Source organism: Penicillium canescens (assembly GCF_028828765.1).
Source record: "Penicillium canescens strain IBT 15451 chromosome Unknown utg000005l_segment0_segment0, whole genome shotgun sequence".
NCBI classification, from domain to species: Eukaryota; Fungi; Ascomycota; class Eurotiomycetes; order Eurotiales; family Aspergillaceae; genus Penicillium; species Penicillium canescens.
In genome coordinates this window covers 1,025,358-1,038,274 of record NW_026703967.1, presented here as the reverse complement: position 1 = coordinate 1,038,274, position 12,917 = coordinate 1,025,358, and the positions used below count along the sequence as shown (strand labels likewise).

The 12,917-nt window shown below is 48.0% G+C and overlaps 4 protein-coding genes across 4 annotated transcripts; 2 read left to right on the top strand and 2 right to left on the bottom strand.

The window, feature by feature from the left end:
* Positions 1 to 119: 119 nt before the first annotated feature.
* Positions 120 to 1,357, top strand: N7446_007982 (uncharacterized protein; the record flags this gene model as incomplete). The annotated part of the gene is made up of 2 exons (XM_058516727.1): positions 120 to 1,264; positions 1,312 to 1,357. The coding sequence occupies 2 exons, from the start codon at positions 120 to 122 to the stop codon at positions 1,355 to 1,357; spliced, it is 1,191 nt and encodes a 396-aa protein (XP_058370373.1).
* A 355-nt stretch (positions 1,358 to 1,712) lies between these two features.
* Positions 1,713 to 3,557, top strand: N7446_007981 (putative copper resistance-associated P-type ATPase; the record flags this gene model as incomplete). Its single annotated transcript, XM_058516726.1, has 1 exon — positions 1,713 to 3,557. One exon carries the CDS (start codon positions 1,713 to 1,715, stop codon positions 3,555 to 3,557), a length of 1,845 nt encoding a protein of 614 aa, XP_058370372.1.
* A 542-nt stretch (positions 3,558 to 4,099) lies between these two features.
* On the bottom strand, positions 4,100 to 5,992 carry N7446_007980 (crossover junction endonuclease MUS81; the record flags this gene model as incomplete). The annotated part of the gene is made up of 3 exons (XM_058516725.1): positions 4,100 to 5,622; positions 5,679 to 5,848; positions 5,901 to 5,992. 3 exons carry the CDS (start codon positions 5,990 to 5,992, stop codon positions 4,100 to 4,102), a joined length of 1,785 nt encoding a protein of 594 aa, XP_058370371.1.
* Positions 5,993 to 6,978: 986 nt separating this feature from the next.
* Positions 6,979 to 8,707, bottom strand: N7446_007979 (uncharacterized protein; the record flags this gene model as incomplete). Its single annotated transcript, XM_058516724.1, has 9 exons — positions 6,979 to 7,247; positions 7,300 to 7,483; positions 7,535 to 7,613; positions 7,688 to 8,044; positions 8,096 to 8,195; positions 8,249 to 8,292; positions 8,345 to 8,474; positions 8,548 to 8,595; positions 8,652 to 8,707. The coding sequence occupies 9 exons, from the start codon at positions 8,705 to 8,707 to the stop codon at positions 7,157 to 7,159; spliced, it is 1,089 nt and encodes a 362-aa protein (XP_058370370.1). The 3' UTR covers positions 6,979 to 7,156.
* Positions 8,708 to 12,917: the final 4,210 nt, after the last annotated feature.

Sequence of the window (12,917 nt, the reverse complement as noted above, 5' to 3'; positions counted from 1 at the left end):
GTTTCACATATTCAAGGAGTCTCTTTTTATTTACATCTATCCCTCCAAGCTGCAGAGCTTTGGCATTACGGCTACCAAGCCAAGCCTCGTGTCTGGCCCCACGCAGAGATCTGCCGATCATGACTTCATCAAGATCGAAGAGCCAGATCCTCGATCTGAAGGCTGCCAACTACGAACATGATACCCAAAAAAGCGTCTTCTTCGTGAGCAATGTGCACTGTGCGTCATGTATAGCATATGTCACCGAAGTGCTTTCTGAAATCTCCACCGTCACTGAGATCGAAGTCACGATCTTGACCCATGAAGTCCGTGCCAGTCACAGCGCTACAGTTCGACCGACCGTCCTAGTAAACGCATTAATCCACGCCGCATTTGAAGTACAATATGTAACGACCTTCAACCAGCGAGGAGCGCTCGTCTCGGAACTCGATACTTCCGCTTGGAATTACCGCGGCTCAGCGTTGTTCTCCACACCACGCAACTCGGTTTCTAGTATATCATCGAATATCAAAGAGCGAATTCAGGCTAGCAGACATAAACGACATATTGCCAATTGTGATGCCTGCAGAAAAGAAGAACATGAGAACACTTCTCCTCATTCTTCTCGAATAGAGCTGCGATCTTTGGCCGAGAAGTCTTCACACGCTGGCTATCGTCGGACAAGCAAGGGCCACGAGCGCGATATCTCTACCACAAAGCTTAAGCCAACGCCAGAGAATGCTGCACAGGAGACAGCTTCGGTTGTCTCCTGCGAAACACGAGTGGAACGTGGCGTGCTTTCTCCAGAACAGCCTAGTCCAAGCCCTCAACCGATTGATGAATTCACGGTACGGATCAGCATTGGAGGAATGAGTTGTGCATCATGCGCCAACAGCATTACGACCGAAGTTCAACAACTCGACTTCGTGAAAGAGATCACAGTGAACCTTCTCACCAATAGCGCCACGTTGACTTATACTGGACCCAGAGACAATGTCCACAAGATTATCGAACAAATCGATGAAATCGGATTCGAAGCATCACTCGACGAGGCGAATCCGATTCCTAAAGCCTCGACTCCTACAGAGTCCACCGAAATCTATACCAGCGAGATTGCGATCACTGGCATGACGTGTGGCTCTTGTAGCGGGACAGTGACTCGCGGGCTCGAAGAGCTGCCGTTTATTCGAGACGTCTCTGTCAACTTGCTTTCACATAGTGGAAGGGTTGAGTTCGAAGGCCGGGACAATCTTGATAAAATCATAGAGAAGATTGAAGACCTAGGGTATGATGCTGCCGTCAATAGCGTCTCTCCAGTGACAGACATCCCAGAAAATCTCCATTCCGCCCAGTCCAGGACAATTTCTATCCGAGTTGATGGAATGTTCTGTCACCATTGCCCTCAGACTGTCTTGAAGGCAGTGGAATCACTTCCCGATGTCTGCATTGAACAAGCTCTGTCTGAGAAAGACCCAATACTCAGAGTCACATATACCCCACGGCCACCTTCTCTCACCATTCGCTCTCTAATATCCGCCATCAATACGGCGAATGACTCGTTCTGCGCAAGCGTATATCACCCGCCCAGCATCGAAGACCGTTCTCGTGCAATTCAGCACCATGAACGCCGCCGCCTGTTACTACGCCTATGGTTTGTCTTTTTGTGTGCGATTCCCACCTTCATTATCGGCATTGTGTTCATGTCTCTTGTCTCGTCCGACAATCCCACTCGGATGTATCTGGAGGAAACGATGTGGTCCGGCAGCGTGACCCGCACAGAATGGGCACTCTTTATCATGGTAACCCCCGTGATGTTTTACGGCACTGATGTATTCCATGCCCGGGCCATGAAGGAGATATATGCCTTGTGGAGACCTGGAAGTCGGGTGCCCATCCTGCGGAGATTCTATCGTTTTGGTAGTATGAACCTTTTGATCTCTGCGGGCACATCCGTTGCCTATGTCTCATCCCTGGCTATACTTATCGTCGATGCAGTCGTGGGTACTAAGTTCAGTCCCCACAGCACGACCTATTTCGACTCGGTGGTTTTCCTGACTCTTTTCATTCTTGCTGGTCGGTTCCTAGAGGCATACAGCAAAGCCAAAACCGGCGATGCTGTCACGTCATTGGGTAACCTTCGACCCTCCGAGGCACTGTTGATCGAAGACACATCCACTATCAGTGGCGATGCCCCCGATGGCTCTGCTGCAGAGGGGATGAAACGTACAAATGTTGACCTCCTCGAAGTTGGCGACATCGTCAGTATTCCTCATGGCGCCTCGCCTCCTGCCGATGGAACGGTCATTGACACCGCCTCGTACCAATTCGATGAAAGCTCTTTGACTGGAGAATCTCGACCGGTCAAGAAATCAATCGATGACATAGTATATACTGGCTCTGTGAATGTCGGCCAACCTGTACGCATTCGCATTACTGAGCTCGGTGGTTCATCGATGCTTGACCTGATCATTGCTGTAGTTCGTGAAGGCCAAAGTAAGCGTGCACCACTCGAAAGGGTCGCCGATCTTCTCACCTCGCATTTCGTCCCCATCATCACGCTCATTGCTATTTCAACCTTCATCATCTGGTTGGCCCTTGGTCATTCGGGTGTGCTCCCCACAGACTACCTTGATGTCGCTCATGGTGGTTGGACATTCTGGGCTCTTGAGTTTGCGATTGCAGTATTCGTTGTAGCTTGTCCCTGCGGCCTGGCTCTTGCAGCCCCTACTGCGCTATTTGTTGGAAGTGGTTTAGCAGCGAAGCATGGTATCCTGGTCAAAGGCGGAGGAGAGGCCTTCCAAGAGGCTAGTCGCCTGGACGCGATCGTCTTTGACAAGACGGGCACATTGACCGAAGGCGGCAGCCTGAAGGTTTCCGAGCATCAAGTTCTAACTAGTGACCCGGAACTTGCGAAAGTTGCATGGGCCCTGACTCGAAAGATGGAAGAGAGCAGCAGTCATCCAATTGCCCAGGCAATCACCGAATTCTGCAAATCCCAACCCTGCGCCACTGTCAAGTCCTCCGACGTCCAAGAGATTTCCGGACAAGGCATGAAAGGAATTTTCACCGTCTCTCGACCGGAGCACGAAGACGAATACGAAGCTGCTATTGGAAATGAACGCCTGCTGCATAGCGTCCTATCACCCGAAACAGATACATACTTCGTATCCAACCTGCTGTCAAAATACCAGTCAGCAGGCAAGTCAACCGCAGTCCTCTCACTCCGCCATGTCAACTCTCAGTCCTCTGAACCGTCAAACTTCATCCCAGCAATCGTGCTCGCAACATCCGACACAATCCGCCCCGAAGCCGTCGACATCATCTCCCAGCTCCAGAAAAGACGTGTCGATGTCTTCATGTGCACAGGCGACAACCAAACAACCGCCCATGCCGTCGCAGACATGCTAAGAATCCCCCGGTCAAACGTCATGGCCAATGTCCTCCCAGCAGAGAAAGCTAGCTTCGTCCGCCAGATCCAAGAAGGATCCTCAGACACACCTACAACAACCAGTAACACCAAACAATCCCGTCCAATCGTCGCCTTCGTCGGTGATGGCGTGAACGACTCCCCGCCCTAGCCGCAGCAGACGTGAGTATCGCAATGGCCTCCGGCTCAGACGTGGCAATCAACTCCGCGAGCTTCATCCTGCTAAATTCAGACCTGAGCACGATATTACAACTAGTCCTGCTGAGTCGCCGAGTGTTTAATCGCGTGCGGATGAATTTCGGCTGGGCGGTTATTTACAATCTCTGTTTGGTGCCTGTTGCGGCTGGAGTCTTCTATCCCATTGTCAGTGGGCACCATTATAATTCTGTTGGTGGGGAGATGGTTATGGTTAATGAGCATTGGAGACTTAGTCCTGTGTGGGCTGCGTTAGCTATGGCTTTGAGTAGTATTTCTGTTGTTGCGAGTAGTCTTGCTTTGAGGATTGATATGGGGAGCCTTATGAGGATTTTGAGGAGAAGTAAATAGAGACATTGTTGGTTCTTGTTTTATATCTATTTTAGCGTTACCTTATGTTTGTATCTGATGCATCTGGATGAATTGTTACCAAGTCTGTTTCTAAATTTTTCATCACACTCTCAGTAGTTCAGTAGTCCAATCGTCTGCCTGTGTCAATCAACTAGCTTGTCCCCAGATCTCGGCAATCCGCTTGCTAAGCTCTTTAGCAACCTTCTTCCGCCCTACAACCTCCTGCATACGATTCGACACCATAGTATCCCGTGCACTAGGCTCAAGGGCCATGTACGCCTCGACCAAATGCCGCGGCGTAGGCCATATTTGCTGGATTTCGAGAGCCTTCTCACCCGTCACGCCACGCGTACACATAAGCATCTTCAAGAAAACGTCCCGTAGCGTAAGAATATCAGACTTTGAAGTAAGCGCCGAGAAAGTCGAGAATGACACGCCGTATGTAACGGTGGGATCTCGTGTACGGAGATTATCGAGGATGGTGAGGTAGGAGTCCGTGGCGAGACGGCGGCCGGGGATGAGGGCAATTTTAGATACATGAGTCGCTGGGCTGGTATTCTGGGTTGTGTTGGTATCTGACTCTGCTTGTCCAGCTTGGGTCGAGGGCGGGTCTTGGACACCGTACATCTTTCGTAAGAAAAGAGTCATGCGCGCTAGATAACGGATTGATTCGTCGAGATGCTTTGTCTTTTTGATGAAGTACTCATTGAGGACCTGTGTTGATGCGATGGCTGAGGCTACCATTTCCTGATACTGTGCTCCACTTCCGCTCGTTGAATCGGGGTGCGTGACTGCGAACTCTTCGATGAGGTAGATGACGTTTTTGATGCCTGAGCGACGAAGACGGAACTTTTGTTCGTGGAATCGTCCGTCTTTGATAGACCCGATCAGATCGTCGAGGCGTTTTCGCTCGATGATCCAGTCGAGCATTACTTCGTCGCCTTCTTCGCCATGGCGGGTGAGGTCGTTGGGGTCGTTGCATTTAGCTACCCACATTGCATCGCCCACTTCCAAGGCGCGTACTTGCGGTGTAATCCCTTGTTTTTGGAGTTCGCCTGAGATGTAGTCACGATCGGCTGGAGTGCGCACTTCTCGTGTATCTAGCACGAGCTGAATTGTGAAGCTTTTGGGAGGGAGGAAGACAGGCTCGATGTTGGCTATGTCCTGCTCGGTTAGATCCTCTTGGGCATCTATTAACACATCGTCATCTTCAGGCAATCCAGTACCGGTTGTTACAGGAACGCTTTGTGATTGGGATGTTGCAGTTGTCTGGGAGTCACCAGCAAAAGACATCGTGTTTTGAGCAGCACCGGGCAATGTCTTTTGGAGACGTTTGACGACCTCCCAGCCTTCCTCGGAAAGCAGATATTTCCGTAGCGGACGGCCGTGCTCGTAGACGAGGTCTTTCTGAATGAGTGATTTCATTGAATTCCAGGCAGTGTAGAACTTTGTTGGGTCTGGAGGTGCTGTGAATGAACTATCGCAGTATGGTTGGGCCACCTCAATTAACTGGGCCTTGGTCATTCCCTGTGATGCATTCTCGTCCTGGCTTCCCAGGGCTAGCATGATGGCATATGGACCAGACCGCAGTGCTGGTACATACGGCTTGGCTTTTCTGGGCTTCTTTGCGGGTTGATCGGAAGTCGTACCATCAGATGTTCTTTTTCCACCTGTTGGATTGGATAAGCCAGAGTTGTCGATATAGAAGCGTAAGAAGGGAACTTACCCTTGTCAGGCGGTTCCGGCATAGGAAGTCCATTTTCTTCACAATAACCCTTGAGTTTATCTGTTAAACGGTCACATAGTTTGGGTCCCAGTCCATTCAACTGCTGCGCCTGTGACGGATGCTGGAACTCCAACGGACATGCTTTCATCGACTCATAAGCCTTCTTATACCTGGAAGCAGTCAGATAGGTGAATATCACACAGGGACTCGGGATATACGAACACGGTCACGCCTTTGCTGTTGCGTTCTCTGGCTTGATCTAGCCATTCCCTGATCCACCCCAGCAGGAGAGGATTCGCGCACTCTTCGCTCATGGCGAGCTGAGTATCTAGGGGCAGAGCAGGTTAAAGCGAACGATTCAAGTCTGATGACGCGAAGATGTTTCCTCTTTGGGAACGCGACGCACACGTGCGATAAGAGATAAAGGGATAAGAAATGCTTATCGGTCTTTGATATCATGCGACCAAGGCCACGGTCTAAATAAAAGGATATAGAGGCGTATTGATCTTGAAATTTGTTGCGCTTTTGATATTGAGAGGTATCATCGCTATTGGATTCATCTCTCTTCGTTTTTCAGAGCCCTCTTTGTAGCATTCTATTCAATTATTTCCGAGGACAAAGCCCGAGGAAGACTCGTTTTCGTTGTCTCAAAGCCCTTGTTGTAATTTTCTGTTTTGTCTATTACAACCATCTACATTGTTATGGCTCCGTTGTTATCTACAGTATTCCTTGTGTATACATGTCTTTATCTCCATCTCTTTCTTCTTCCTCGCCCCACACCTACTTGCTCCTTGCAAATTTCTATGTCTGTATTTTTATCCATCGATACAAACTATGTAAGTCCGACTCTATCTCTCAATAAATTTCCATTCCAAATCAAACAGTAAGCAATACAACAGCTTCTACATACATTATTGACTAAATTTTCAACATGACAGACAATGCAGGCAATTAAAATGCTCAACCTGACGTCATCGCATAGTGAACCCCGTGTCCTGAATCTTTTCCTTTTTCTATTTTTATCTTCATAGAGGATGCGGAATTTTCTTCATACCTTAACCCCTGTGGGTTCTATGCCCCAGGATCGCCATTTCCAAGTTGTATTGTGGAAACCACAGAAAACACTTCCTACTAATTGCAGTCCACCCAATACTTGTTCATTACGAAACCGGAATTAGAACAGAGTGTGACAAAAGAGAAAGGCAGGGATACTGCTCTTGATGATTTGAGGACTGACGAACCAAGGCCATGATCCAATAGTTGTATGACTACTTATAGAAGATTGAAAAATGGAAGGCAAAGTCATTCGAGGGTCACGATTGAGTAGAAAAGAGAGCTAAATAGCCAGGACGCCAAAACCATCCGGGGCAATTGGATATATCCCGATGCATGCACAGATAGAAACAGACCTTTCTTTCGCCCATGCCATAGTAATTTTGCGACGACACCATATCCTTCTTTGTATCGGTGTTGAATGATTAGTTTTGGGCTTTCGAGACGGACTGGGCCCACTTTCTGACAGACTCCTTAGCCTCTGATTGTTTGTGATATTCTAATACCTCAGCGTACCTGAAAATGGTCAATGTTGTATTACCCAATTGAGTGTGGTGTGTGAACATACAGCTTCTGCTTCCAGGAATCATGAGAACAATAATATCCGTCAAAGGTCTCATCGAATGTGTCTTTAGCCACGGGTTCATCTGTGGGATCATGATAGGAACCAAGATATGGAACGGTAAGAGCACTAGATGCAGAAATCCGACCGTGAGGGTCAAAAACCAGCATTCGTTCGAGGAGGTCGAGCGCTGCAAACTGTAAACAAATAGCTCACCCACTGGCATGGACATCAAACGTACCTTTTGGATCGACGTCCGAGAACACGCTTGAGACACCTCTAGCCTGGCGCTGAGGGAATGACCGAATGAGGTTCAGGGTCTGGTACAAATCTACCGGTCAGCAATTTGTAATCTACAAATTTGCTGCTTCGGGTAAGTTTTGTATCAACTGACGCTTTTTGAGGCTATTCGGGCTAGGAATCCCTCATCGGGTGTTCCAAGCAGCTCTGTAATGGCACAAAATTGTTGCACATGGCCCTTTTCTGCGAAAAGAGGTTTCCCTAGCAGCATTTCGGCAAAGATGCACCCTGCACTCCAGATATCAATCTGTTCGCCATGCCTCTGCCAAGTCAACATGATTTCTGGAGCTCGGTAGTATCCAGTGGAAACGTAGCTCGTCATCTGCATTTCCTGGACTCGCGTCAGCTCGAAATTGCATATCTTGAGATCACAATCCTCGTTAATTAGGATGTTCTCGGGTTTAAGATCGCGGTGAATCACGCCCGCTGAATGGACGTATTTCAGTCCTCTCTAAATATTCAATCAGTAATTAGTTTCATGAAGGACGGGGGGTGGACGAACCATAATCTGGTATAAGAAGAACTGAACAAATTCATGACTAATGGGTTTTGCGTTCATAACCGTACGCAGATCGGTCTGCATGAAGTCCGTGACGAGATAACTGCGCATATCAGCAAATAGCACGTTATTCACCATTCAATTGGATTTGTATACATGTCTTCTGTGGGAGATATGAACAAGTCAAGTGGACGGACGATCTGTAATTCAGTTAGCTTGGGCTGCGGATTCATTGTATGGCACTTAACGCACATTCTCATGTTGCAAGTGCTTCAGCAACTTGATTTCTCTGAGAATATATTGAGTAGTGACTGGCGTCCTGAACGGCTCTGGTATTTTTTTCACTGCAACATATTGCTGTCTTATTTGATCCCACGAGGAGCTGATGTTGAAGCATGTGTCAGTGATTCGCAGCCCCGTACTTTTGTATGCGGAAATGAACGGTGGAGACAAACCACACAATTCCAGAAACACCAATTTTCAAAACTTTGGGCTTAGTATATCTGAGTTACAGGCAAAATAAGTAGGTGAGCGACAGCTAGTGTTATGGCATATGTACCTATCTGGCGTCTCAAAATTGCCACCGGCAACAGTATTTTGGACAAATTGCGCCATGGCGTGAACGGAGAAAGAGTCAATACCTAAATCAGGCGTTCGATGGGTTCAGAATTATAAATGGTTCGAGTGCAAATGAACATAAACTTGTTAATTTGATCTACGTGCAGGCGATCCAACCAAAGCTAACCGAGGATAATCATACACTGAGGTACTTCCAATATTATGGTATAGCTGCCACAGCTTTCGGGTCTGCTACTTTGAATGAGGAGCGCGCCTGCCTTATCGAATTGCCCAGAAACGCATCAAACAGCCGGGGTACCTCGCCACAGTTAAATATTTTTACGATCCAAGGCAGATTCCAAACAATTAGGAACGGTGAGAAAATCCGACCAATAGGAGCGAGTAGTGTGTTGACTCCATACGGACGATCACTGTTCTGTGATTGATTGGCTATTATTTCCGGGTAGCGGCGCACACTTAAGTCCTGTTATTAGTTCTTACATTAGATGTAGCCAACGATTTGAAACCAGGACGTGCAACTGACATCACCGCCTTCTCATTCCGTGTGTTAGCCAACAATGACTAAGTCTACTACTGTACCGGAAGCTGAGTCCTTGTCAACTGCGTGTAGATTGACGGATAAACTCTCTCCAAGGCGCAGTCCAGAGAAATAATAGCGATAAATTACTACGGGTCTACAGTGTTGGGTAAGCACGCAGATCGTAATCTAGGTGACGGTAAAACTGCCGCCTTGGGAAGCGATCGGCTCACGAGGTGAACATGGGCAGCTAGCTCCCTGAGCAACCTGATCGCTCGCCCCAGATGCCCTTGCTGATCAGCCCATTTGATATCATTTGACCATGCTATTCTCATGCATTATGGACCACCCTATACTCATGCGTTTTATACCAACTTCTGACTATGTATCAACACTATCTCTGGCCTCGCTAGTATCCTAGTATCACCACCGTCACCACCGTCGCCACCGTTATCACCACTAGCCGCACCACCTCCAGCACGACGTCTACGCCCTACCTCTTTTCTCTGTGCTCGCCGGCATTGCTCTCTATCACTATTCTCTTCGGAATCCTCCTTATGCCCAAAGCTCGTTTCGGTCTCGCCACCATCATCTCCTTCGTTGTCACTCTCTCGAGCAAGTCAATCACGGGCCGCTTAAAGTAAGGTACACGTAGGGATACACACTCATGACTACCGCCCAACATTCCCTTCGCAACCTCTAGCCCCCGATATCTCCCACCTGGGTTTGCTTTCTATACTAAATTAGCAAGTTCGACAGATAAATCACGGTAGAAGACGTACAATATAGCGGGTCTTATTATACTTCAGTATATTTGACGCCTTACTCGCACTTTTAGGCTGATGTCCACAATAAGGGCATTCGGTACAACAGGATAGGATACTTTAAATAAGATTCGCGTTAGTTATGCTATAAGATCATCGATCACTTGCTCTTAACTCACAATAATAGCATCTTGGGTAGGCTAGCGCCGAATGGTTCGTGCAGGCGCGAAACTTAACCGCATCACTAGATATAATTAGCCGGGATCGGTCCATTGCACTAATCCGTAGTTCACTACTTACATCCACATGCGAGGCCGTCGCCCTCGACGGTTACTCTGCCACCAACGTCCCTTTGGAAACAATCTTCAGTCGGGCTGGCTCCTGATACGGCACCATAGCAGGTTAATGTCAATCGTAAATGAACCCTTTAGGTTTTCTACTTCAGACAAAACCAGTACGTACTTATATAACCGGATATTACCTCGATCAATTGTAGGATACTAAGTCGACAAGTAAATGTAGAGCAATCACGGGCTCGACAAACGGGTCTTTCACGTAGTCCTTCGAACAAAGGATGTCAAAGGAGAAGCCCTCCACGATCTATCTTTATCGTGTCGCCACGAACGTTATCTATGACCGTTTCTTTCAACTCCCATTCGAAGAGGACATCAGTCTTGCGGTCAGCTTAACCGCCCTTTCATGTTTCATCAAAGGGAAACCCCCTTATATCACCCGCTACCGCCCGTTCACATAGCTTACAGACGGATGGACCGATATTCGACAGGAAAATGTTGACGGCCGTCAACAAGTCAACGGACAAGAACGCTCCTTTCAACAGAAGTTCTTTGTGATAAGGGCCAGAAAATAGAGGGCGGGCTAGACACGCAGTAACCAATAGAGATAGGCGATATAGGGATTTCCTACAAAGCCACGGTAGGTAGACATAGTGTCGACGGCTATCAGCAGAGGGGCTACTGAGAATACGCCTTCACCAGGAGTGCTTCGTGATCAGGGTCAGAACATAGAGGGTGGACCGGACATATAGCCCAGTACAGCCGAGCAGGACTACTGTAGGTCCGCCTAGTCCCCCGTGGCCGATTTGCGTTGTCAGCCATAGATACTCATGCCAGCTAGTGACAAGGAGAAAAGATTAGGTCAGTGTAGTGTAGACTAGATACGATCGAAAAGACCTGGGTAAGGCTAGTCCCTTGCGGTTCTTCTTAGTCTACTCCGACTATACCCGTATGTTATAGTAGCTGTAGGGAGATACTTGGTCTTGCTGGTAAGATAGCATGTAAATAGCGCGTACAAGTGCGTAAAGAGATGATGTCTATTGCCCCTCATTCACCACGTGATAAATCTGACGGCCGTCAGAAAATGTGACGTAGGAGCTGCCCTTTACTACCCTGTCCCGACGGGTAGATCCGTGCGGCTCGGGTACTACCAGATCCGCACTGGTGGGTCCAATCTAGACGACCCCTTTCTGTAAACCCCAAGAAGCACTCCATTTCCTAGAAGTGGACTATGCTACTACACACACTATCGTGCAAGACACCCACTTGTACATTAGTCCATTTGATTTTAAAATTTGGCTATAAATAGTGGCTTCCCTGCCTCGCCAAACCTTCCTTTCTTTTTTCCCCAACTTTTTCCCTCATTTACTGCCACTCACCACACAAGTATGTGCCCACCCTGCTTTGACGGCCGTCACCATTTCGAATCTGATCGTCTTGCCCTGCGTCTCCTTCTTGTTGACGCACAAGTCCAGGAGAGATAATACCCCCTGATACGGATATAGCGATAGTGGACTTCCTAGCAAAGCAAGAGAGGCTTAGTTCAGCTAGATTAATCAAGACTAGACTAGATTGAAGTAAACTAAAGCGGTTTGCCCTGGGTGGAACTGGCATGATAGGAGCCGCGAATAGTAACTTCGTCTCGCTCTTCGTACTTCCAGTTGGTCGACTCAAACTGTGTCTACGCTGTACCATCCGGTCCCTGACACCCTTTTCTAACGGCCGTCAGGATTCAAGGGTTATTTAGCTACGGCACCAGATATCTGACGGCCATCAGAAAAGGGTGTTGGGGACTGGGAGCTATCGCACTGGCCTTTTTGACAGCCGTCAGAATTATACGGTTATTTAGCTAGGGCATAGGGTTTTTTGACCGCCGTCAGAAATTGAGATCATACGGAGAGGCCTTCACTGTAAGTCAAAGACAATGAGAAACAAAGCAAAACTCAAACCATTGGAGCCCTCGGAACCATTAGGGTTTGCTTTAGTTAGATTTGCGGTTTTGCGGTTTTGCGGTTTTTGCCGCGCTCTAGTTATACTGGGAAAGTATAACATTAGTGGTTCAAGATATGGAGAAGAACTGATGTAAAAAAAGAAGAGTTATTTCGATTACTAAGCAACTTTATGATTAGAATTATACAAAAGTTGGGTTTGCCTAGGGGCCCAGTATTGGCCCGGGTTACCAGGCTGGGTTGGGTTCTGAGTCGAAACCTCCGGCCCAAAATGGATTATGCCGTGTAACCATCGTCAGCCTACCGACATACGGAAGAGCCCGGTCATCCATACTGAATGAGTTTCCTTCCCTCCCGCTTAGAGATACCGTATACTAGTCTGATGACTTCTCGCGAACGGTTAATCCATAGATCTTTGCTTCTGTACTGGCAATGGCTGCGTCAGGGACGTACACAGAGGTCAGCCTTGATGCCCGCCACTAGATTCTAGCACACAGTAGAACCAAGACTTACGAATCAGTACCCTAGAGCGACAGCTTTATCCTCTACACCCCGACATTAATGCTATAAGCCACCGAATGTAGCATTCAAATTAGTACATTGACTCATATCGTCCACCTATGACAGAACTAGCTGCCCCTGGCCAATATCGAAGCGGCACATATACAGATTCCCGAAGACTCTGCTTACCTCCCTTATATAAACTGCAGTAATATGTCACGG